At 44.1% G+C, this 27233-nt stretch overlaps 1 protein-coding gene across 2 annotated transcripts in view; it reads right to left on the bottom strand.

Moving 5' to 3' along the window:
* Nucleotides 1-27233, bottom strand: part of LOC118248144 (contactin-4) — a 305713-nt gene that overhangs the window by 112986 nt on the left and 165494 nt on the right. For both annotated transcript variants that reach the window (XM_035546817.2, XM_035546819.2), the window contains exons 4-5: nucleotides 5141-5267; nucleotides 3880-4055 (exon numbers count right to left, since the gene is read on the bottom strand). In XM_035546817.2, coding sequence (XP_035402710.1) covers nucleotides 3880-4055; nucleotides 5141-5267 — 303 coding nt within the window. The remainder of the gene's footprint in view (nucleotides 1-3879; nucleotides 4056-5140; nucleotides 5268-27233) is intronic.

Below are 27233 nucleotides of genomic sequence, written 5' to 3' on the forward strand. Positions count from 1 at the left end.
GAATGGACTCAGAACCCTTAGGTCATTACCTGCACAGCGCGTGGAGCACACGTGTCCTCCAGACAATCGGCAGTAGCTGCTCAGCAGGTAAGATGGGCAATGGTGGAGTCCACAAAAATAAATGAAATCTTAACGAGTATTCCTTTGCACAGTCTTCCAAACACATACGTCTGAGAATGGCCTGCAACTGCTGCGCAGAACAAGCTCACAGCTGCTCCAAGGAAGGCGTTGATGCTGCCTCACATCGGGATGGCCAAAACTTGCAGCCTTTCCCAGTAATTTATTTGTGAGTTCGTGTCTACGTAGATGTGGGCATAAATGCAACTTTCAGCACCTGTGTGCACTGATGTTCCATTCTGTAAATTATTTCATAGTCAGGAGAAATAATTTGGCAGGGACATTCACTGGGAGCACGTCCAGCCTACCACACACTGCTCTGCAAGGGGCTGCACCAGGCTCCTGCCCACAGCTAAGAGCTGCTCAGCACCTTCAAGCTGTGCCAGAGAAAATGAGGAACAACTTGCCCATTCATCACTTTCTGAGAGGTATGGTCCAACTCTGGTGCCACTGAAAATCAATACGAGTTTTATCTTCAACTTAAACGGAAGCAGGATCTGGGCCATAGTAAACAGCTTTAATCATGTGTCTGAATGAGCAGGTACGTCTCTGAAATGCAGCCTGAGAGCTGCACTTCTTCCCAGGCATAACTTCCTATTGATTTCAGTGTTATTTCCAAACAGAAACCACTGTACAGTGAATAAAATTGTCAAGCTAAGTTCCATACCCTAAAATAAAAAGCACATAATTTAATCTAGTTCAGCTGTGTTTTTGTGTATCATTTTGGAAAAGCCATTATTAGAATCCATACTCCGAGTATAAAGCTTTTTTTTTTTTTTATTTTTTTATTTGGTGAGAGCCTGTACTGGTATAAGCACAGCGTTTAGGGTATCATTAATCATTTTGTTACCGTGGCACAGCAGATTCCTCCCTTTCTCAAAATATGTTCTATTTCAGATGCAACTAGCATTGGAGAAAAAAAAAAAATTTGAAATGTAAATGATATATCACAAAACAAGTACTGGAGAAAAATATTAGCATTTTTATCGTAATGAGCTTGTAACCTAAATACATATTTCAGGGATTAAATTGCTGACCTTTTCTGACCTGCACACGAAGTTGAATAGCTGGATCACAGTTTAATCTTCAGTGAAGATGCCAGAGAAGAATAATATAGCCCTCGAAGAACGAACGAACATATATTAATGATGCCCCAGGACTGAGAATTTAACCCCCTGAGAGAAAAGAAAGAAAAAGCTCAAACCCCCAGACACCAGTCTCAGAAGAACCTGCAGCAACTTTCCTCAGGAACAAAACCGAGGAAACAAAAATCACACAACACACGGGTCAGGCTGGAAAATAACAGCTCACTCGGATGAATGGGGAAGCTACGGACTGGTAAAACACAGTCGTGAGTCTCTAAAGAAATGGGGATTACAAGACCCCAGCTGCAGTGCTGGAGCCAAAGGTGGGGCAGAGCCTGCGTGTGCAGCCACAGGCTTTCAGCAGATGCAGGTGCTGCACAAGGGGGCAAATTCAGAGAAAATAACTTGATAAAAGGGAAAAATCCTGAGAGAGCATCCGAGGGCAAACAGGCTTAACAGAGCTGTGCAGTGGCTAGAAAGGGTCTTCCCCACATACATTATTTTAGGTTGTTCCACCCAGAACCTACAAAAGGCAATGCAAAAATAGTAATATTTGGAATAAAAACACTCAGGGACAAGCAGCTCTATCAAGCAGTGCTACTGCATCTAGATGTCTTGGATGTCAAGGCTGAAAAACAAGCATTACTAACACACGTGCCTAATTTTATTGGTTCTTAGAGGCAGAGCTTTTGGAATATGCTCTGCATATTTCATAATTCAGCTAATTCTGGCTGCAGTCCCTTTGATTACACACCTTAAAATGTCTAAGCTGTTTTGTCAAAGCATAGAGCCTAGTTTGATAAATGCTATTTTATTTTTAATTTAATCCAAATGTTTCTAATCTGATTATACAGTTTTAGTAATGTAAAAGAAATTTCAGGAATTGAAAATTTATTGAGGTTTGCCATCATTATTTTAACTAGAAAAGAACAAGCTTTGTTTTTGAATTCAATCTTAATTAAGAATCAGTCAAACCAGATTTGGTTTTGGTCAACTAGAAAACTTGCAAGATTATTGCCAGATGTACCATTAATCAAGACAGATAAATTAACTGGAACTTAATAAACATTCTGTATCTGAAGCAAAGTTAAAATGTTGAAGGTTGATTTTCTTTATCCCACCCCCACCCCCCGGATCCTCTGTGTTTGCAAGCTCCTAGTTAATTAGTTCATTTAAACATGCAAGGAAATTAACGTATTGCCACTGAGTCACACAGCCTCAGGATCCTCTCTCCTGGTCCCACACCCTGGACTTTGAAACCCATGACCAGTGTCTACAGAGCTGGAACCTGGTACCTGGCTTGTCCTTACATGATTGACTTTTTCTGAGAGTATGATCCCAGCAAAAGGGGTGCTGAAGTGCTTAGCTCTAAATGATGCTTCAAAAGCTTGCCCTGATAGCCAACAGAAGGCCACAATGAGTAAGAGGGCACCTGCCAAGAAAATGTAGTCTCTCGAGACGTAGACCAAGGCGGTATTTATGAAGCAATCACCTTGACATACTGAAATCTAGAGTTACCAGACTGGTATTGAGGAGGCTGTTCATTACCCATCCACAGTGAAAATGCATCTTCAGTCATGGACAAACACAAGCAGGTCAAAAGCAAACTGACAATATATTGTAAATTATGCGTGCAGACGGAGGACTTGACTTTATGCACAGTAATATTTATTGTTACAAATCACCTTTCAATGTTGTGTGAACCTGGCATTTATTGGCATCTTTATCCATTTTTTGGTGCTTTTTTTTTTTTTTTTTTTTTTGAGATGGAGCACATAAGCTCCTTTTACTAATTCATCAAAACCATCTTTGGGATTAAACTCAACACCCAGCTCACCAGCACTGATGTCTTTATGTCTGCAAGGGCGTGCCTTGAACTCCTGCACTCTGAGCACGGATATTCCATAGTAGGTCCTGCTGTAACTACTGAGCTGCTGTGTATGCCCCTCCCAGGACAATGGCACAGAGGCATCACTCAGATGACAGATGAATAAGCCCTTGTGTCTGTTCTCTGCCTTTCCTTTCATGACTAGGTGAGAAAAAAGATGGTTTTCATTTGCCCATTTTGCTATCATTTGCCCATTCTTATGGACTCTATCCTGTACCCCAAAACAGCTTTTCCTAATTTCATATAATGTTAATTCACATTAAGAACTATGTCTTTTGTTATCTTTAGCTTTTGGCGAGAAGCTGTAATGCTGAATTTAACCCCAAATAAACATGAGGCAGCCTCTGATATCCTTTTTATGTACACAGGTACAAATATCACTTGTACCTCCAAGTATTTGTACCTAACTACTAAAACTTAAAGAATTATGAAAAATGTCACAGTGAATTTGTCCTTTACAAAGAGCATGCCCCTTTAAAACGTTTGAAGTATGAATTCTCCATGGAGTGAAAAATCAGTGGTGAAACCCCATTTACCAGCTACTTTGCCAGGTGGTCCCTTTCTCAAGAAATAAAGACACTGTACCACACATACTACAGCTAAGCAAGCATAAAACAAGACACCCATTCCTCACACACATTTACCCTCTCAATCCAGGTGTTTTCTGTTCCACGAACAGCTCAGAGCATAATACGTAACAGATCAGAACGGGTTAGAAAGGCAGGCATTGCTCTCATACTTCTTGTAGGAAGCCACAAGAACCGAGGCTGCGATGCAGTTGGTACTTACAGGCAAACTGCAGCTTTGCTTCTCTGCTAATGATCCTTCCAAATGGGTTTGTTGCTACACATTGGTACGTTCCACTGTCTTGGGTTTTGTTGGGATTATTGATCAACAGGTTGCCTTCCACTGCACTGTAGCGGTAATCCATACCGATGTCAATATTGGTCCCATTTAATTTCCACCTATAGTACAAAATGCCAAAGTTAAATCCTGCTAATATTAATGGGTACTCTTGTGTATTTGAAAATACCACATGTAGGAAATAAAGATTTAAAACATCTTTGACTACTCAAGAAAAAAAAAGCATGAAAATTTAAGTTTCTTGCACAGTATTGAAATATTCTAGTATGTAACTGAAAAAGCAATATCCTTGACATATATTTCAGTCCCTGATATGATTAATGTTTCTGTAGTTATTGCAAGTGCTGCTGCTCTTTGGAATTAATCATTTTGCAAGAGGAAGTCCCAGAAACAGAATCTTTAAACTGTTCAAGCCCACAGAGGCTTCTTTCCCTCTCCTGACTTAAGCTGGCTGTTTGTTTTTAAATTTAAGAAAATTCACTCACAGCAGATGTTTTCACTAACTGGGGCACTGAGAATTTCTAACACTACATTGTCCCAATTACAGCAACTGTCATCCCCACTGCTTGCTGTGGAGCATGCGAGGGAGCTGCAGCCTCAGAGCAGCTCCCTCTACCTGAACCTATGCAGAAAAAAATGGAATATTTTTGCATGAGTAAATCAACAGTCTGCTACATCAAGTAGTCATGGCAGAAGGCAGCAGGTGGGATGAGGTCTTACGACTCCCACAGGTTTCAAAGCGCCCTTTACTTTGGTTAAAAACAATAAGAAAGGTACCAAAGGGTGGGGGGGGGGGAAGGGGGGATCAACCAAAATGATTTACATCAGCCCAAGTGGATGTGTGGAACAAGAACAGCAGCATTGCCACAGAAATAGAGCATCTTTTTTCATGAGGATCTCAAAGCAGTTAATAAAGCTGAAAAACATTAAGAGCTTTGCCATGTGTGTGGACAAATGAGGAAGCCAACATGATTTATAATCCCTTCATAACCTTTTTGAACCAAATTTTGCAATTGTGTTGCAGCACATGCTGATTTCCTAGTGCCTTTTTCTTTGGTATCAGCACTGAGAGAACCCCAGGGGCACTGCTGAGTTAGACTGGGTGACATGTGCAGAAGAAAGGCTGCAGGGGGACACGACCGTAACGTGGTGATGGTGCTAAGGAACAGTTAAGCATTCAACAAACCCAACGGTTGGTCTGGGATTTCCTTTCACTTCACAGTTCAGCTTCACTTTCTTTTCCTCTGAATCCAACGGGAAGATCACGCTGCTCGGTTCCTGCAGGAAAACTGGCCCGTGCAGTGTGTTGTCGTCTGCATTAATGAGAAGAAAAACATGAGAGAGACTTGCAGGAATCTCCATGCATCAGAAGCTAAAATAGCACCTTGGCAGAAAGAGACCAGCTACCACTCACCCTAAAAAGAAGCTGTAACTATACTTGATTTTAGAGAAGCCAGATGTGGTTTTTTTCTTTTTTTTCTTTTTTTCTCAAAAGCCAATGAACATTGCATGGACTCAACATTCATGAAAACGTTTGCACACTAACTAGAGGACAGATTGGAATTCTACCCGAAGCTCAATGAATGGGAACAGGCACAATCTTATGGTTGTAACACAGCTCAAGTAAAATTGGAATGCTTAAGCTTCACTTTTAAAAATTGAATTTTTTTCTCTGTAAATTAAAAAAAAACACAAAACGCATTATTAAATACAGCCACACAGCATGTTATCTGGATGTTGACCAGCAGGCAGAGCTCCCCAGAAACTCCCTCAGCGGGGCTGGATCTGCCATCCAAGAGCTGAGCGCTCTTCGCAGTCGGTGGCTGTAGCCGCACAGCAGCACCTCAGAGGGGCCACGTGGCCTCGCTCAGCATCCTGGCTTTCGCCACCTCAAGCACACAGCTGCCACGTTGCACAATGCTATTGATTTTATTCCTCCGGTCACCCAGTACAGCATTATTATAACCGTAAGTAACAAGAAGATAAGCAGCAGCATCAGCAGGGTTTGTACCTGGCAATACTAATTGCACCGGGTTGCAGTGCAGCAGCCAAGCACCAGGTGGGCACAACTCCTGTTTCTGCCCCCCTCCAATCTAAACAGTAACTGGAAGCACATAAAGGCTTCAAAACAGTTTGTTCTTCATCTCCTGCTGTATTTGGCATCTCTGCTTCTGAGAGCAAAACTAGCACAGAAGAGGCAGAATCCAACTGTGGGAAGAAACCCAAGTAGTTGGTACTTCTGATTCCTATGACACCAGAAAAAAAAAAAAAAGCTCAACACAACCCCTTTTCTTGTAAGACTTTCATGCCAAAAATGTTCTCTGACCTAAAAATGTATTGATAAAGGACCTGAAATGCATATCTGCATTTGAACTCATTTTCTAGGAATTACATTAGACAGAGATGAATAAAGCCCAGTGGGCCACACTCCAAATGCTGCTCGTTTCTCCCGCGTATACATCAAAGACCACCAGAAAGCCTGGCTAACAGCATACTCCACAAGTACAAATGATGATTGACATCAATCCACCCATGGTGCAAGGTAGCTGGAAAATGCCCACCCGTGCCATGACCCAACCTAAAGCGGACAGGAGCGACCTGAGCCCATGGCACTATGGGCTGCTGTGGCGCCACGAGTCCATCTGGATGGACACACAGGGAATTTGTCCATATAGGAGGTCAGAGGAGAAAGAATAAATAAAATATAAAATAAAGATGATAGGATATACCAAGAAGTAAGAAAGAAAAGTGAACGAACAGAAGAAGATGCGTCTTCCTGATCAAAGGAGGGTGAGGATGACTGGGAACAGCCCTCGCAGCCCCGCAATGCTTGGTGAGCCAGCCGGGTGTGTCAGGAGATGGAACAACAGCTCTGCACTCCGGGGAGAAAATTCTGTCTTTTCCACAGAGTGATTTCAGAGAGACTCTGCCAGGAAGATTATAACGGAGCAACCTTTCTCATGTCTCCTCCCTCAGGTACTGCCACAAAAGAGACTGCACGAAGAATATAGTCATATCAGTTGTATTTATCTTTATTTTTAATTATATGTTAACGATATCTGACTGAGACTCATCTATTATTCAAAACACATTCCGCATAATCTCTAGCTTTAAATTATACCTGTGTGCAACTTACTGTTGCTGGCAGAAAAAGATAATAACCGTAAAGCATGCAGGGCTAGATGATTAAATCCTGACTTGTTTCTGAGACCCAGGGCTGCTCGACTCCTTAACCAGTTGCGCTGATTCATTTACTGCGAGAAAGAATATTACAATCTGGCCCATAAAGATTATAGCTCTGAGTACTATATTAATGGATTTGAAAACAAAAGAATTAAAATACATTTTAATTTTCTAATGGTAAAATTCAGAAGCTGGCCTGGAGCTTGGGTCCTCGCTTTAACTCCCATAAGCAAGGAGCTTCGACATGCTGGGGCAGGCAGAAGCCAAACCGTAGCAGGGAATTCACTTACTGAACCGTGCTGGCTCGGGCTGTCACCTGTGTCCCCACCAAAGGACTCAAGTCACGCCACACTGTCATTTAGTGTTATTTCAATTATCATGTGTCCACCTATATTGTGTCACATCACGCCAAAGGTCAGATTCTTGGTCAGGAAATCAGTCAGGTTCTCTCGCAGGAAAACACACCTTGAGTCAAAAAGTAGACAGTGTTGGAAAATGCACAAACAAATGGAAGGGCCCGAACCCCCAACACTAAATGCGTCCCCGCGTGCCCAGGACATCGCTCGGCTGCAGGAGCAGGGCCCGGACTGCCCCGGTGCCGTGGCAGAGGGTGACACTGCTCTTCAGGGTATGGTGACATGGTGCCAAGGGGGCCTGGCAGGGAGTTACGCTTCTGCAGAACACTGCAACCTGTCCGCATCATTAGTGTATGATTCAGAAGTCACAGACACCAAAGGTAGAGAACTACAAAGTTAGAAATGCTCAGAAATAGGTGAAAAGCCTAATGAACTTAATTTGCCTAAGCTACAGTTTTCACATAATAGAAGCGCACAAAAGATACCAAATGAAGTCACTCTCCAGAAATTACATCATCTGCTACTGATGTTGTTTAACACTCAGCTTTTACACGACAGAAAAAAATTGCTCGCCTTTCTTTAGCTGGCAAGAACAGAGCCTGGGCACAACCACAGGGCTGCTGCCAGGGCCAGCAGAGGGGCTCTGAATGCAGGAGTCGGTGGATCAGAACACAAGGGGAGGAAACAGCCTCGCAACACCGTGCAGATAAAATTATTTTGAGTGCCTACTCTTTCTTCTTTCTCTTATTGTTGCCAGGGTATAACCCAGATAAGCAAGCCCAAACTATTTAATCTCATCTGTTGTCCTCTCGCTACAACCGAATGCCTGGTAGAGAACACTTCAGCATGAACCCTGCCGCGGCGCGTGTGGCAACAGTGGAGCCATGGCGCCTTGTAGAAGGTGTAGATTTAGTTCAAAGAACACTAATCATTCATTAATAAATAGAACAAACTGCATCCAGATTCTTATGGGAAGAAAACTATTTATGGTGCTGGTACTTTTAGTTTTAACTAACTTATAATGTTGCTGGATAAAAAGGGATCTCGCATACTTACTGCCAGCACAGGCAAATGCAATACTATATTACAAAATAGAGCAATGTTTTGTAGGAAAAAAGTTTTGCTATCCAGATAAATTCTAAATGTGAATTTCATATTCTATTTTTTATAGAAGTGGTTACTCCATTCCTATTGCAGTGATGCTCAGGAACTTGCAGCCATGAAACCAGTTTTCAGCTTATCACTGATGAGCCCTAGGAGCTTGATCCACAAGCCCACTGATGCCAAATGAAGGCACTTTTCTGAGTTAAGATGGCTTTCTATTTGCCCCCCACCTCCCTTTTAAAAATCAAATCGTGTTCCTTAGGCTCTCTTTGAGATATTTAATTGACCAGCATGATGATGCAGTGCACATAGGTGAGTACAAATATGACGGCCACTCTTGCTCCCCTCAGTTATTATAGCTCACTTTGCGCTTTATGATTTTCAGCAGCTATTGCATAACCTGTGCGACTCCTTACAGGTTTGTCGCTGTCCTGGGAAAACGCAGTAAGGAACCTTCCTGGACAAGCTAACTGCTGAGCCACTCTCCTAGTGACAGATTTTATTTTTCTGAGTTACGTTTCTTTTGCTCAAGCCCGAAATGAGCTAACCCAGAATGAACACGGAGCTGCCCCAAGCTTAAGACAAGTTGCAAACAAGACTGGTTACCAAAAAGCATTTTTCCCCCTGTCAGATGAAACAAATGCGCTACGACTCTGGTTCTGTATCCTTCGAGAGAACTGTGTGTCTTTCAGGAAAATGCAGGGAAAATTTCAGTGATTTCATGATAAAATCATCAGCTTTAAACACAGTATGAAGTGTATACCCATATGCTGCTGTTGGACAGAATGTGATAGATAATTTAGCAGAACATTCTGTTATCCTAGCTTCTGCTGATATATATATATATATTCCTAGTGAATCACAAAATCTATTGAAAAACACCACTCATTTAAATACACTCCAAACGAAACAGATATTTTCTGTATCCCTCCAGTAGCCCAGACCTGAGAGCCAGCATATTCAGCGTGATGCTCGATGCTTGTTGTCTTCCTGCACTTTTGAAGAATTGAAACATGAAGAATGTCAGCTGAGGTTAATTCAAACGAACAGGTGAAACCATTCTTATTCTCTCTGAACATTAGGCCCAGTGATGGATATTGTTAGCTAAATAGGACTGCTTTAATTTTCGTTGAAAGTTATGGCCAATTTGAGAGAAGGTTTAATTGAATATTCCACACTGTGGGGGAAGATGATAACTACAGCGAGGCGAGAATTCTTGGAGTATTTCCAGGATAAATGATAAAAATCCTCTCCTTGTTTGCTGCTGAGGGAACTGGGTTCTGCTATGTATGCCGGTGAGTTTTCATACAGAGCTACAAGTCAGTATTTCTTCAAGACAAAACTGCACCTTGGGAAGAGCAACTCTTCAGCAGACCGGAAAGAGAACTAGATAGGAGAGCTCAAGGGCAGCACTGATTAACGCAGCGCAGCACCGGCAAGGTTAGCCAGCTGCGTTACAGCCTCCTGCATGGGAAAAGCCTAAATTGGCTGGATCACTCTTTATTTTTTGCCTTTCACTTCTATTAACATCAACCACACACACAAGTGGTGCTAACGGCTTTGAAATGATAAGAAAGAAATGTTTATATCAGATACTACTGCTAAGAATTATCCTTAGGCTTCTTAAAGAACAAGACCTGCTCAAGGCTCTTCCCATACAAAAGCAACAAAAGATGTGTTTCCAAAAATGAGATTTAAAATGTCCTGCACGAAGCATTGCTTTAAGGGAAGGGTCTCAGCTCTGCCTGTTTGGGGACAGCAACCAGCCCACCTCTGCCCTGGGGCTGCCATCGTGCCTGTGTGCCTCTGCACCACAGTTGACCCTCATGTTTGGGGATGAGTCAAGATACAGAAAGAAAACAAAGCAACAACAAAATCAGATACTGTCATCGGGAGCTAAGCTGAAAAGCTACGAGGCTTCTCACCCGTACCACCCTAGCAGTGCATAAACCCCTCTTTTTGAAGTTCCTCTGTAACTCTCCATTGTAGCTGGGCCGTGGGATCTCGGTATCCTCACAAAAACCACAGACACAAGTCACCTGCAGGCTGTGAGAGTAGACGAGCAAGATGGCACCCACCTCTCTCCTACCCCTCATGGTGCCATCGGTCAGGTCACCGGGCCGGGCTCCCAGCACACTGCAGGTCCCCAGCAGCGGCTGCGAGCTGGATGCCCCCTTCTCTTTCCTGCTTCTCCATCCTGACAGACATCTGCTTCCCAGATTACCGCTGTACCGACACAGTTAAAGTGGAAAGCTGTGTTTGACAGGTGACATGCGATAGGCAAGAATCTGATGGCTGAGTTCAAAAGCAGTGTCAGATGTTCCTCAGAGACAGTAACGAAACTATACAAATCCAGAGGATCCCTAAAGCTCAGACGACAGGAAGAAATAAATCTTCGCTCTCGTAAATGCAGGTGTGGAAGAGCTCCGGCATTTGAAATGGAGACAGCGCTGGCCTGAGGACTCCATTTATGAGTGACCCGAATATCTGAAGCACTCTGAATTAAAGGCAGGGTTAAACACATCCACCCTGATGCAGGCGTGCTCTGACCTTCGAGGAGAGCCTGGAGTCTGTCAATTACGGGAGGTCAGGAGCAGGCCCCAGCAGCTGCCTGCGCTGCGGCCTGCAGCGGCTGAGCGCAGTCAGGGTCAGCCCCGGATCCAGGAATTCATCTTCGAAGCCTCTCTGTCAGCCCGCCTGCACCACGGCAGCGCTGTAATTTCACCTACTGAAGTGCCAGATGATTAATTATGCCAAACGCTGTCAAGTTAACGCTTTTCAGATAAAATGCTGTTACCTGATCCGCGCATGCCAAAGCAAGCGCGTCTGCCTCGCGCCTGGTCTAGACACCGGGAGGAGGCGATTCCTGGTGCGGTGTAATGAGCGACTTGTACTACGACAAAAACCTCATTTAGTGGAACGTAATTGGTGTTATCTTCATAAGTCAACAGGATGATTATGATCACAGATGTTCCCTTCAGTATATGATAAAAGCATAGTTCTTCATTGCTGCAGAAAATCACAAATTTCGTTACCGAGCCTCCTTCTCCCTGAGTCATCACAGCTGACATAAGGAAAATAAACAGATAAACTCTCACTACTCTGCTGAGGATGGTATCAGCCCAGGATAGAGCAATGAATGATTATAAGAACAACAACATTGGGGCTTCTTGGCCATAAGATCAGTTACAGAAGATAATACAGAATGTGCCACGTGTTGCACTGCTGAAATAGTAGAAATCACCAAAGGGATATTTCTGCAAGATACTTTTAAATACATAATAATCGATCTTGTTCTGATGTCTTGTAAGTTAACTTCTAGCCCTGATTAAACCATTCAGCAGTTATGTAACCAACCACAGGAAAAAAGGATAGGAAATTAAAGTACTTCTGTTAATGCTGACACAATACATTATGTTGCTACTATTGAGCAGTAATAAAAAATATACATTTTTCTTTTCAAAATAACAAATACACACATTCTGGTTTTAGGAGATGAATAATATAAAAGTTTCCACAGGTTCCCAAAAGCTGCTTCATAACTTAACTGTTGGAAATATTTCCAAGCACACTCTGTCACTGAGAGTAAGTACACTAAACCTGTGTTACCTAAAAACCTACCATAAAGAGCTCTTTCCTATAGACTTAACTAAGGGTTCCAGACAGAATAAACGACCTTTGCTGTTCACGTGCAACACTCATGTACCTGAGCTGTGACCAGGGATATAACCACCAGGATGGCACCAGCACGCTGCCATCCGGGCCCAAGACAAAACCCCGGACTTGGTTTTTCAACTGCTGGACACGCTTACCACACTTTCTTTCCATTCCCCTAAGGCCATTGCTACAGCAACTCATGGTACTGGGTCATTACTTAATTGGTCAAATCTGTGGGTTATAGAGAAAAAATGACCACTGCCTCACTTTACCTCATGCTCATTTGTTTCACCATTGTATAGAGACACGATGACCGCGATCGTGGCAACCAAACAAAGGGGGTAATTAAAACTCCTCTACAAATGTAAAAGAAATGATAGGTGTGCTTGACATCATCCATAATGGCTGTGCTCACTCACCTTTGACGTGCTACACAAATTTCAGACAGCAGTTGGACATCCTGAACATAACCCCTACTTGTAAATGCAGACACCGTTTGTTGGCTGCCCTGCTCTGGAATGCTGCGTGTCTAAGAACTGAATCTGTGCATCTCAGATGACTGGGTTATGTACTGCTTTAAATGAAACACTGGCATAAAATGTATTTCATGGCTTATATATATTTTAATTCAATGCAGGACATGCCAGATTCAACTTAGGAGGTCAATCAATGACAGAGAAATTAGTCCTTAAGGGAGACAATTGTGGCTCGGGGTTTACTCCATCAATGGTACTAATCTTACCTACAGACATGGCAGCTTTGAGCTTTACCTCGATCCGTCACCCTCATTCATCTCCAAGCATGCGGGCAGCCTGTCACCGCAGGGGCAGCGCCACGTCCCGCACCCGGTGACCTGTGGCCGCAGGTCCTCGCGGTCCTGTGCCATGGTGGCTTCCAGAGAGGTCTGCAGCCACCTGGAGAAGCACAGGGAAAGCCAAGCCACAAGAACTGTTCCCAGGGTTTGTGCATCCTGACTGCACCTGCTATCCAGCAGGCACAAATCGATACCAGGCTGATTTTTTGCTATCTGTGTTGAACACGAGTTCTGGATGCAGTGGCTGAAGATGGGAAAAGATTTTGGATCTGTCTGAAAATGGTTTTTGTCTCATTAAGTGTTTCCAACAGACCTGAATTTGTGAAATTCTCTCAGAAAGCTGTTGCCAGCATCCTAGACTATTAAAAACCTTCATATTTACTCCTGGCCAGTTTGACATGACTTTCACGTCTGGCCAAGCCACAGCACAGTGTGTCTTTGTGAATACAAAGCTGCCTCCAACTGCTCTTCATCTTCCTCCCTAGGACTGCAGATTCCTCCAATGCTCCGTGTTCTCATACAGAGCTATTTGTGGATAAGGTATTTCAAAGGTCTAATAGCTGTACTAATTAGCTATGGATTTATTAGTAAAATTTAAAGTATTGATATAATTGCTGTCTTCCAAGAAGACCATGCATCGTTATTATAAGATTTTCAGTTGCCTCGAGTATGACAGGTACTATAAAGTGGGTATTAAAAAAAAGCTGAAGTAGTGTCTGTGTGCATATTTTAAATTAAAAGCCACATAGTTCCTATCCACAGTACCTCCCTGAACTTCAATTGATTTTAATGTTTCATGTAATAAGGAAGGTACGTAAAAGCCAGGCTAATAAATGCTATCCTCCCCACCCCAACAGTAGATGCTAAAGTGTTACAAAACGTATTGAAAGAGCCTTTTTCCTTTAAAATCCTGGAGCCTTAGAAAAGAGAAGTCCCTGGAGCAATAACCTATAATCTCTGCATCATCCATTGCTTGAAAAACAAAGACAACTCTGGCAACTTGTGCCAGCTCTGCATTGATTGAGGAGCCCAACTCCACGGAAACCTGCAAGGTGAAAGGAATGGTCTCCTGCGCGTTTTTCAAGGTGAAGCCTGTTTGTGTGTTTTCAGGTTAAAGTACATTAGCCACTGTCAGAAGTAAGGCTGATTCCTGCCAACTTTTTACCCGGCTATTTACAGTGAGGTTTAGGCACTGGATCCCATTCTCCAATATTTGCCAATAAGCAGATCAAATTGCCAGCGCCCTGTGAGCAGCAGCGAGCAATGGATAATCAGAGTGGCAGGCTCTGAGCGAACGACTGGGAACCTAATTTGCACTGTGTCACCGGTCAGAAAATGCTGGTGCAGTGGCTCAGCTTGTCAGCGGGGCACTGTAAATCTGCTTGTCCTGGGTCACAGGTGCACACTCTGCAATTACGGCAAGAAACCAGTGCTGTACCCGCAGGAACACGTTGGGGATGACTTTGGCTCTGTGTTTATTTGCACAGCACCGGGAGAGGCAGCGCTGAGAGCCGCTGTACCAACAGGCCCGGCCAAGGCACGCAGCCCTTGTTTGAGGCCAGCCGCTAAAACCCCTGCAAAAGGAGTTTGCGATTTAAAGGAGTTTGCGATTTGCAGTTTTTCTACCTGAATTTCTGTATAAAGAAAGAATAAGTAGGGGCAAGAAAAGAGCACATGGGTGACGAGTTTCTCCCAAGACATGCCCCCATCCCAGATAACGTCCTTGGCCCTCTGATGCTGGGAAGGCCGCGGGGACCAGGCGAGGCGGCTGACGTGCCACTCTGTCCCAGCCTGGTGGCACAGGCACCTTTAAGGCATCACCTTCACCACAGACACTGCACGCTGCGTTTGTGTTACTATTTCTAGCAAGTTCAGCACATTCCCTTAAGAAAAACCAAACTATTTCAATACAACACATTTTAGCATAATGGGCAGAACGGTCAGTGAGGGAAGCCTCACGTTTACAATGCTATACGTGGATATTTTCGGTGCCAAATTGTCAGCAGCAGCTTGCAGTCACCTCTGGCTGCTGTGAATACAAAGCCCGAGGGCATCCCGAGTACCTGGGGTCTAACAAGAACCAACTTATTTAGGACTGAATAACCTCTCTTATAGAGCTCCACCGAGAGGTTAATGGAAGCCCTTCCTGTAGCCCTCACAGCACTGCCTGTCCCCCCAAGACGTGCCAGGCAGCCCGACGCCCAGCTCCATGGTGCTGAGCAGGCTCCTGGCTGCGGACGGGGAAACCTTGCTAGCTTTTCCCACTGTTGCCAAAGCAATAACGTGTTTAATCCTCTAAACAGGATCCGGTGTTATAATCCCCAGGTGGTTATGTTCTATAAATGGATTTAAGGCATCTGAAGTGTGCTGTGGGGACACCTACCTGGCACCTCAGCTGGCATAAATCTCCAGCGTTTCACTGAAGTCAGAGGGACTGCACCGAACCCGGGCACATTTGAGGAGCTGTCCCTCTTTTTTTTTTTTTTTTTTTAATTATTATTATTTTTGACTGTGTTTTTGCAGCCCTCAGCAGAGCAGCTACAATAGGCATAGCTGCCCTGACCTGCAGCACTCACTGAGACGCCTCAACTCTTCTGCAAGGGCTGGAAGTCAGCAGCTATCCCCACAGGGCATCCCTGCAGGGGGACCAGACCTTCTGCACACAAACACAAGCACAGGGTCCCACGCAAATCCAGCACCAACACCAGTGCCACCAAATGCCAGATTGAGAGCAGCTTAAATAAAGTTCCTGGAGTTTAATCAGTAGAAATCAAAAGAGCAACCGGGAGCACAATTTGTACAATCTGTCCATGGATAGAACATGTCCTTTTAATTTTTAAAGGATGTTATGAACTTTAAGTGATGCAGCAGGGGAAAAAAAATCAGTAATAGCTGTCAACCCCCTGACTTTTACGACTTCTTACGCTGCAATTTAGTATGCTTAGAAAGTGCTCTGATTGATGGCATTTGTGAGCTAAATCTCTTCTCTATCTGGTATAACACTACCAGGTTAAGCTTTCAAACATCTCTCCCTCGCATCTCTGCAGCAGCATGGTGGGATTGCTCTGGCCTCACCCCCCAGGGCCGCTTCTCGGAGAAAAACTCCTTTTTCAAGTGTTTTTTGTAACAGGAGAAAACTGCTCCCTGAAACACAATCCTTAATGTAATATAGGGACGTCAAAGGGCAACAACTACCAAACAACCCAGTCCAAGGACAAAGCTCGGTTTCGTTGTTTATGGAGACTTCTGGATCCCCACCTGGAGGACAGCGATTCTCCAAACATAAGCACTACGCACAACGCAGCGACTGGTGATCAGCTACTTCAGACTAGACCTTGACCTGGTGCAAATAACATTTTCTCCACAATGGTTTGCCAACCAGCACCACTGTGAGTGAGGGGTCGCACTACCAAACCCCCCAAGGCCGTTCCACCACCGTGGTGCCATCCCAGGACTCGCAGGGGTGGCAGCAGCAGCACAGACACATCTGGGTGCTGCAGGAGGTTTGTGCGAGCCTGCGTGGTGCTCGCAGAGGAGAAGTCGTCCCTCTGCACCGCGACACCCTGGGGCATTGCGGATAAACACGGAGTAATTGTGCCTCAGGAGATGAAATGGAGCTGGCTGCCCCCCCAGCCCCAGGAGGCTCTTGTTTTGATGCTAGACAAAGGACATTAGGAAAAGCTCTGGAGAAGTGCACTACGATAAAACAAACGCGGAGATACAGAAAAAATAAATACCAATAAATGTCAACAGTTGAATGGAAGGGAGATGAAGTATTTTTCTTTAGGAGAAAGTCATCTGACTGAGGCCTATCACTTTACAATTATAAACAGATTTATTTCATTGTTCTACAAGAAATTATATGTTTTACTGTGTTGATGTGATCCAGTGCAGTAAATCAGTCACTATGTAATATCTGCTTATGTTGAACCAGCAAGTCGCTGAAGCCTTTACAAAAGCCATAGGTTGGAACTCCAGTGCAAATTAGTAAATGTTCTGCCTTGCTGTATTTTACTATAAATAACCCCAAACCTCAGGAAGGCACCAGGAGTTGAGGCACATTACTTGTCTGGATGCTGTGACCATTTGCAGCACTCTGACAACTGGAAGACAACTAATGCCAGGAGAGGTTTATTTTTAAATTATTATTTTTTTTTTGTAATTTACCAAAAACAAAACAAAACAAGTTAGAAGTTAAAAGCATGAAAGTCATCAAAACCCATATAATTTAATTCTAGTGGAGGGAGGGCTTAATGGGCAATCGAAATAATGTGCATTGCTTCAGCAATTTTTTCATTACAATTACAAAAAATAATGGGTTTCTTGGTTTTGAAAATTAAGGATTATACTGGATTGAGAACTGCACTACAAAGAACCTACTGACTGGTTTGGTTAGCTGCCTCGCAGACAAATAAGGACTCCTGCAAGCAGTCTTTACTCTGGAAATAAGAGCTTGGCTTTTCACTTCAAGAAATATGCCACCGCACACCGTAATGAAGAAAGAAGATGCAGACAAAGTAATTAAACTGCGAGTAACTTTCTGGGATGCTTTGGTAGCACTCTGCTGTCTCTGTTTCTGTGAGCAGCAAAAAATCAAAGCAGCGAAAGAAGTTTCTCTTGACCTGTTCGCCTCAACCTGCTGTGCTGAGAGCGCTTCAAATGTGAAATGCTTGAAGCCTTCGCTTGCAGGGCTTGGAGGGAGCACCTAAGGAGGTGGCCAAAAATAGTTCAAAGACATGAGAATGAATGCCTTTTTTTTTTAAAAAAAAAAAAATTGCTATCTTTTAAATATGGAAGAGATGGAAATGATAATGCATAATTAATCCATCGGAGAACGTACAACCAGAATAGTGCTGTCCTGTTTGCTGATGCACGTTAGTGGCAGTGTTACTGCCTAATAACGGGATGGATGAAAAGGGAAGCATGCAACCAGGTGCGTGAACAGGGTGGTTTCTGTCACCTGGGTTTGATACAGCAGCGGTTTCTTGGTACAAGCACATTTGTTACACCCTCAGACCTTAAATATACACATCCTTCACTCTTCAATCACCATCCGTCTTACGCAGTAAAAGATCTTTACAAATGCTGCAAAAACAAAGCATCGCTCACACCCAGCCCTGCTTATTCTGCAGCATCCCAGAAGCCGGCCCCAGCCCCGCAGGCAGCAGCGTGTCTGCACCCCATGGTGCAGGGGGGCTTCAGAGCCTGCCCCCCACCAGGGCACGCACCGTGGGGGAGCCCAGGACCAGGAACTGGGCTCAGGGTCTTCAACTGTGGGACTCGCGCCTCTGCCACCCGTCAGAAGGCCAGCACGGACTCCAACCCCAACCGGCTCGTGGAGCGAAGGGCGTGTGACTCCAACGGGGTTGTGCAATTCAAACAACGCACCCAAACTGTGCAATGCAAAATGAAAAGAATGTATTTGGTATCGAAATACAGCCACTTGCAGCCCAGTTACAACAGCGATCGCATGGTACAGTATGAATGAAAATACAGCCCTATAATTAGAACAGGAATTAACTGCACAACAGTCAAGCTGTTAAAGTCATGTGTTAAATGCTGACTTTGCTGGCACTTTAGCAGGTTTCTGGTCCTTGCAATTAACATCTTCTAATTAAGCAGATGTGTCCCTATATTAAATTAGCTACCAATTAATTACTATATCCTCCAACGAACAGACTTGTAAGCTGGTAAGATTCTTTTTTTTGTTAGCACTGCTACAACTTTCTTTGTCCTTTGAACTTTTGCATAAACTTTTTCTCAACTTTTCATCCAGCAGGAATTTACCCCCAGCCTCTCCCGCGTAAGCAAAAGCGTGCTGCCTGATTGCTGAGGAGGCACGACTCTGCTCACCTCCAGGCAAGAATTACAGGTCCAGGAACACCAAGGAACAAACGTGCCTATAGTAAAACCGCGCTAAGACTGGCACGGAGAGGTGCTGACCCCTTTCCCTAACACACAGGCCATTTTTCCACCCGCTGGACTGGTCTCCACGCCTGCCCCTTGTCCCGCCATGGCTGGGGGCAGTCAGAGCCCTGGGAAGGCTGCTGCGCCCCTGCCCTTCCCTGCTGCCCCTCCCATGGCTGCTCTGGCTCCAATTCACAAAAGCAAAACCTCTTTAGAACCAAAATAAATACTAATCTTAAATTCAATGTACCCTGACAGCAAATAAGTTTGCTGTGCTTACTTCAGCATGAATAAAAAGCCCGCAAGGAGACTCCTACATAAGAGTATATTTACAAGTTCCATTACCCACTGGAGAGATTGATGTAATAAACCTATAATAAAAAGCCTGATGTTATGGATTTCTCTAATGTTTCTTATCAAACAGCCTGTATTATCTTGGCTTGTGTATTCAATTTAAAATAGGTTTTCAATAAGTGCCTTAGAGCTAGAGGTCATTCTCACTTAGTTTCCTGCCACGCAGGGATGTGTGCTGTCTTTTCCTGCCCTCAGAAACTAAAAGCTGTTTGTAGCTTGCTCGAGTGCAGTTTACAAAGTAGGCAGACAGATTAGAGAGAACAAGAGAGGGAATATATTATCTGCACATCTATTCATATCGTGCAGCAACAGCCAAGGCTGGCAGGGCGCGGGCTCTGTGCCGGCATTTATTTTTATTACCGAGCAGTGAGGTGTAGTTGTTCCTCATGAGAAAACCAGTGCGCAGGAACTGTTTTGCCACCAATTGTCTCCTCCTTTGTATTTTGTGGCTGCCACACAACGGAGGTGGTTCCTGTGACCTGCTGGCTGCCTGCAGCTTCTGCAGGGGGGGCTTCACCTTTTAGGTAGGAACGGCACACAACAGCGCTGCAAACGCAGTGTTTGGAGATGCAGGCCATAGCTAAGTACTTCTACCTATTTAATTTTTATTTCTTGGCACTGGGTTTAGCTAACAACCGATGGCTGCTACTTGGGACCCAATGCAATTTATGTTACGACATATTTTAAATGAGTGCAACAGAATTTAGCAGTATTCCCCTCATTTGTTAAATCATTTAAATACATTGTTTTTACTTTCGGGTCTCAAGCCCTCACTCTGCAACACCCCCTGCTCATTTTGCAGCCTCGTTGTGGATCTGCGTCCACCAACTCCTTGCTAATCCCCTTCTCACGGACACAACTCCTGCTAAAGCCACCTGAAGTCAAACATTGAGCGAAGGAAGCCCCCAGATAGTTTTCCAGGCTTTGTGCATCAACCCTTTGCCATGACTCTTTCCCTTTGTAATTAAATCCTTTCATTAACCATCCAATAATAATAAAAGACCGTAACTCCAAGCCCTGCTTTTTACACCAAATGAATAAAACAGTGGTTTTTTTTTTGGTAGCATTTCGTATATTCACTTGCAGTGATTTCCCGCAGACAGTTAACAATTTGCAAAACAAGCTGCTCGAAATGTTAGAATCAAATAAAAGCAGAGAGCTGCTTCTAGGCAAACGTGCAATCAAGTGCTTGGGTATGAAATCGAAATCAAGACCCTTAACTTTTACGGGAGTGTCAGGTCCCTCTGCCACTGATCTCATTGTGACAAGGGCAAAGGGTACCCAGAGGCAAGCGGCGAGCTCATCGTCAGGAAAGGGTGAAGATGGGAGCTTATAGCACCAGCCCACTCGAGCTCATGCAGTGGGTGCTTTGGGACATTTAACGCCAGCACTGTGGCACTTATCTTTTTAGATAGACTCCTCTACCCCTTTCTTTTTTCCTCTATGCCTAACAGATCTCTTTTCCCAAATTTGGGCAAAATGAGCCATAAGGACAAGTGGGAAACAGGACTGCGATCTGCACGCCTCACACGCGCTGGGAGCACACTGCCTTCTGCACGTCTGTATAAATACATCACTTGCTGACTTCTCAGCCCTGATAGAAGTTCCAGAGACACTCGCTCAGGGTTTGTAGCACTTAAAGAGCCTAAATTCCCAACACATTCGCTTTGGTCAGCTCAAATAGACCCTTATTGCTTCTGCACCAGAGGTTAGTTTTCTTTTGATTGCTTTTGTCCGTGTTATTTAATGGCCTCTAAAAGGAAGAAAATACCGAGGACCAAGCTTTAAAGCAACATCTCGCACAAATTATAGTAAAGGAAAATTTGAATCCTCGCTAATTTAAGTGTTATTTTTACTACTAATGTGAATCCAACCCTAACAAATTAAAACAGGAAGAATTAATTGGATATGCAAATGAGATTATTCAGTATATAAATCTAATTACATACCAATTTGCTTTAACAGCATGAAAAGTAAAAAAATGTTCTTTGTAAATTGATTGTTTTAAGTAACCACCTGTAGCAGCACCAAGCAGAAAGGCTGCATCCTGAAGGTGCTCATTGTCAGCAGCAGCGAGACAACGACTTCCAAAGACTGTCACAAGCCCCACGCTAATGGGCACCCTGCTTACTCCTCTGATTTATGGTATTGCTTCATTAGTTCCCAAACGCACTAAACCAGACTTCATTTCTCTCCAGCAAGGGACAGATGCAAACAAACCAGGCTGATTTGAGGGAGCTGATGTGATTTCCATCACAAGCCCTGATTTCCCGGTGCTGGTGTAGTTTTATTTGTGCCGGGCCACAAAAAAAAAACAGTGACAGTAAGGGGGTGCACGGGGTGGTGCAGAGCGAGAGCAGCCGGGGCTGCATGGAGCACACGGAGCCCATTCAGGTGTCGCTGTAACCTTTAGGAAACAAAAGGGGACAAAGGCACAATTAGCAGAACAGCAAACTGCAGGGAGGAAAGATTTCTCCAGGGAAAAAAAAAATGTTAATTTTGAACCTTTTGTGTCCAAGAACCAAATTACACAGATAGTCAATTTACTTCTTTGAATAACTACTCGTCGGTAAGAGCAAAAATTATAAATGAGATCACTGAAATTGATTAAGATACAGAATAGCTGACACCGTAATTAGTGCCCACTGTGGCATCTCTGACAAAGGATTCCAATCACCTGCTTTCATTGACTGTACACCGAATTTTTTCATACAGCTCTGGCTCTGATTCACAAATTGAGTATCTGAAACCACCTGGAACACATAGTATTAAAAATATGCTCCAAAAGAAAAGAATATATGGTGCTTTCGTTGGAACATCGAGCAGGTATCAAAACCACCTTCTCAAAAGCACAGTGTTATTACAGAAACCTAAATACAACCCATAGGAAATCTGTTCTCAGAACGATGTTTATACTACAAAATATTTACAAACATTAAAAAAAAAATAACTTAAGGCCACAAATGGCCAAGGGAGCATGAGTTTTCATGAGAAAAAAACCCTTGGAAATGAGCAGGGGCAAGGGGCCAACTCACAAGCCCCTGTGAGCTTCCATGCTGCTCTGCAGCACAGCATCTTCCAGCTTCCTGAGCGTTTTCCCAAGCACTGCGGTTTTGCTGTGTCCAGTTTAAGTCAGACGAGGTTCCCAGTACCTGGCTACCGGTGGGGAAGGCAGACAGTGTCGGCTGGCACCTGCAGGTTTTGGAAGCGGCAGCTGTATCCGCACACATTACAGGCACGTCACAGAGGCAGCGTGTCAGGAAGTTGAAGAATCACCGCGCACACACGCTGCAGCCTTACTTCGGGTGAAAACTAATGTGGTCTGTAATATGTCTGATCCTCCCCTGAAGGATGTCCACCGCAGAGGATTACGTTTTATCACTATATCATAGCTTCTTTAGGGAAATCAAACGGCTTTCTAATTAAGCAGCCCGCACGCACACACCCCGACGCTCCTGCTTTGGATGCACGTGCTGAACCACGAACACTTGGTCCTGAATGGCATTATCAAGCAGGCTGCGGCTCTGCTTAGCCTCACGTGCATTCTGGTTGTTCTCCAATACAACACAAAAAACAACGGCTTGCTGACATCCCCCTGCTTCCTGCTAACTGCTGCATTTTCATGCATCCTTTCTATGTGGGGTTTATTTGCGGCATTTATTGTATGTTTTAGATTGTATTAACAAGGAAGGACAGCTGAAGTCAAGCACTATACAGTACAGACACCCCGGTAATACGTTCCTATGGCTTAGCTACTACACTTTTCATTTAAGTACAGACTGGGTGCTAATACATTTGTATAGTGAAACCAATACATTTTTTATTACTTTAAATGCTACGTGGGCAGCTGCAGAGTACCTGATGAATTTACATGAGATCATCTGAAGCCCTCAGAAAGAATGTAAATAGTTTTTAAACTACGATGCTCTCCTGTTCACCAGCTGCAACAATTTCAAGAGACACCGTCCACCTCCTGCACAACAAGTGGCTTCCTCTGTGTCCCAAGTACGGCTAAGGAAAGAAGCCACAAACCCTTTGTATTTTCTCCCATTTCCCCTCTTTCCCAGTGCAGAGCAGGCAGCAGGGACCAGCGGCCCCGTGCCCGCAGCCAGCTGCTGGGTGCATCCTGTGGGACCTGCCTTCCTACAGGAACCCGTGTCCAAATCCCCATCCTGCAAACTATTAAGCACAGGAAGATCTTCCTTCTTGTAATTCCACTGGTTTGGACTGGCACATCTTACCAGCTGATACACGTTAAAAATGCACTCTCCTTCATTTTTTTTTAAAGCTCTGTTATGATCTCCACCAAATTACATAAAATCCTTGCTAACTGCCGTGCTGCTAACTGTTGTATTTTCATGCATCCTCTCCTAAATACTTCTAGAAGCAGTAAAACACCAGAGAATATCTACACTTAAAAATAAGATGAGGTGGTTAAGTTTTACCAGTAATGGATGTGACAATAAGGAAAGCTAAATTAGAGAGGAACCATTAAAAGCCTCCAACATAATTTTAAACACAACACCTTGCAGGAGCTGTGAACTCTGCTGCTGACTCCAGCGTGTAAGACCTCACAGGCTAACAGCCTTTCACAAATCAATCTTGCAAAACACTGACAGGCACATTTAGCTTGTATCACCAAGAAAAACCAACACTATAAGCACATTTTATACACAGCAAGCATGTTTCAGAAACAGCACAGCCACAACTGAACAGAAACACTGAGCCTGACAGCTGCCAAAATGAACTGAAATGGCGACTTCAAGTAAAATTTTAAAATTTGGTTTGACAACACTCAAAAAAATAATTAAGGAGAAACATATTAATTGAGCTATTACTGACTGCAGTGATGCCACTGAAACATCCTTAGAGATGGAGTATCTACCAGCATGCCAAGGCTAGGGTGAAGATTTCCCTTCCCCAAATCCACAGCTCAGGTCCTCACCTCCCATGCATTTTTTCAGCGCGGTTCAGCAGTTCTTGACCTTTTCAAGCTGTCCAAGCACTGCTCAGCACCAGGACTTCACCCTACAGATGTGCGGCCGTCCACGGACACATGCTACAGATGTTCCCAGCTGCAGACTTGCATGAAGTCAGTCACAAGCTCTTGCAGCCCTGTCCACGGTTTCTTTACTCTTACCTCTGGGCTGTGCTGAGTCCTGGATCTGCTGGGAATAGTCTAAAGTCTAAACGCTACTGTAACCCGATGGCAAAGTCCTCTGCCTTCCTCTTGCTCTAGGTTTGACCTGATTCCTGAGGTCACTCAGAGGGAGAAAGTATATTTTGCTTCTTTTTAAAGCAGTGTCTCACTGATTTTCAACATCATTTCTGCTCCAAAATCAAATTCACTATTTTTGGATAAGACGACACAGAGTAGCTTGGCCCAGCAAATCAGCACCCAGCTACCAATAGGGACAACTCCCTGTGCCATCTCCTGCCAACAAAACCCTTTGGTTATATGAACGAGCTCTAAATCCTTCATTGACACAACATCCAAGTGTCCCCTTTCTTGCACCCTGCAGGGGTTTAATTAACGTGACTAATGCCTGTCAAATGTTGTTCTTTCATGATGAGGGAGACAACCCTACGCTTTGCCTCACACAAAGATTTGCTGTCCTTAATATCTGCTTGCAAGCTTTTACATTAAAAAAGAGGGGCATTAGCCACGTGCTTTAAACATGCTCCGGATTATGAAGTTGCAGCTAAAACCAGGCACTGAATGCCTCTGGTCAGCGCTTTTTGGACATGGGCGTAACATTAAATAGTTCTACGTTTTCTTACCCAGATCACACTTCACATGTGGTAGCCCTAACTGTACCTTTTAATTCCGCTTTGCTTTAAGTAGTTTTGGTTGGGTTTGCAGAGCTCTTCTTTGCATGCTGCATCAGCACTGACACCCACTCTGTGCCTCGTGCTCCCTGTCCCCAGGGCTCGCGGTGCAAGCCCTGCGCACTCCTGCTGCTTCGCTCTTGTTGCCGCCCCACGGGGGGAGAGCTCCTGTAATTTATCATTCATACACCGCTCCTGCAGCCAGAGCTGCAGAAAAGGACGTTTGTAAACAAACATCCATCACGGGGGTTTGCGCACGCCTGTATTTTCTTGCCCTTTCACCTTTTTTGCTCGTTGTTCTTTTGATAAATATGACTGTGGCTGAGTAACCAACACCTAGCGCTGCACTGCCACTGGCACCAGAAGGGGTGCTGACTAATTACAGAATTGCACGGTGATTCACGCTCCGTGGAAAAGATTTAGCTAGTGGTGAAATACAGAAATCATACAAAAGATCAGTAAGACAGAGGGAATGAGGAGCAGGATGGCAGAACATGAAAATCCTGGGTCATTAGAACAAAACGAGACAGCTCCTGGGGTGATTTAAATTGTCATTCTTTGACAGACATCAGTATAAGGACTCAGGCTATCGGAAGCTCCCCGCTATTTGTCAAGAGGGACCAACCTTTGCTTTTTTGGGCAGCACAGAGGATGCAGCAGCACTGGCAGGGCTCTGTGCTGCTCAGCGTAACCACCGGTACCGGCCCAGGGCTCTGCCCAAAGGCACTGTGATGACCAAATGTTCGTTCCATGCATTGGTGCTGATGCCACGGACGCAAACTCGGCATTTACCAACCTGGCTGGAGCTCTGACAAATTATAAATTCATATTACAAAGGCACTTCCTAGTTTTGGAGAGCTTGGGAGACAGGCGTATTAAATGAGCAATAAAATGCAACTTAATAGGGTCGATGTTAAATTAGTTTCAATTATCAAACCCCATTTTAACCAAATGAATGCCTGGCTTACATCCAGGATTCACATAATTTACACGGGAAAATGCTAGGTTCTCTCCCTTCCTGTTAACTGATGACTTGTCACTGCTTTGCCTTCCATTAGGGAATAAATTCCATATTCTCTACTAGGTACGGGAATGTACCAAAAAATAGAGATTAAAAAAAACCATGCAAGTTCAAGAAGAAATGCAGTAAAAAACACACAATCAAGAAATGTAAGTCAACTGTTAAACTTTTTTTTTTGAAGAAAAGTCAATATTAATAAAGTTTGGAAAATTCTATGTAGATTGTTTTCCAATTAGATGTCTGAAGAGCGCTATCATGAGGATATTCTGACAACTAAGAAAAGACAGAGAACCTCTGTTATCACTAAGAAGCAGGACTTCATAACATACACTAAGTTATTTAGATCTTGAAAATAGGAAAATAGCTTGCATCTGTACCTTGCGTATGCTGGAAATTAGCTATCATATTTTGAAATGAGGAGCTAACATTAGTGAGCACAGAAGAATGAACACCTGGAAGGGAGTTTTGCCAACTGGTAGCAAAAGAGAGAAGTAGCCTTTACTGATAACTGTTCTTGGCCACAGTTGAGGAACATCTTTCATTAACGGACGATGTGCTGAATACTTCAGTGTTCCTAACCTGTAGGGACTGAAGGGAGCCAACAGAGGCAAACGTGCATGACTGAAAAAGCAGCTTCCATCTTGCTCTTCCCGGGTGCCCTGGCTACAGCTGCACCCCACAGCCCCGTCAGGAAACCCAGACTCTGTGCTTTGGCGCACATAAGAGCTTCTTTGGGGTCTTCTGCAACTACTGTTTCGGCATGGTAGCCATCATTTCTATGCTCTGCCACTCAGCCTAGGGTCTGGTCTCACACCTCCAACTCTTTCAAAGCCTTCTTCCCTCACTCAGGAGGAAAACAGCAAGAACAAAGTTTCTTCCTCCTTAAGCTGTTTGTCTTACTTTGCTGTTAACGGGCAGTGTCACCCCTCTCAGTAGCACTTCCCTATATTTACCTTCTCTGGGTATGGCCACCAGAATACCTGCGCATCAATCACAGAGGAGGTTGGAGACCTTTTCGCTGGCGTACTACAAGCATCAGACCTGTGATATGCGT

This window comes from Cygnus atratus, chromosome 10 (genome assembly GCF_013377495.2).
Source record: "Cygnus atratus isolate AKBS03 ecotype Queensland, Australia chromosome 10, CAtr_DNAZoo_HiC_assembly, whole genome shotgun sequence".
NCBI lineage: Eukaryota > Metazoa > Chordata > Aves > Anseriformes > Anatidae > Cygnus > Cygnus atratus.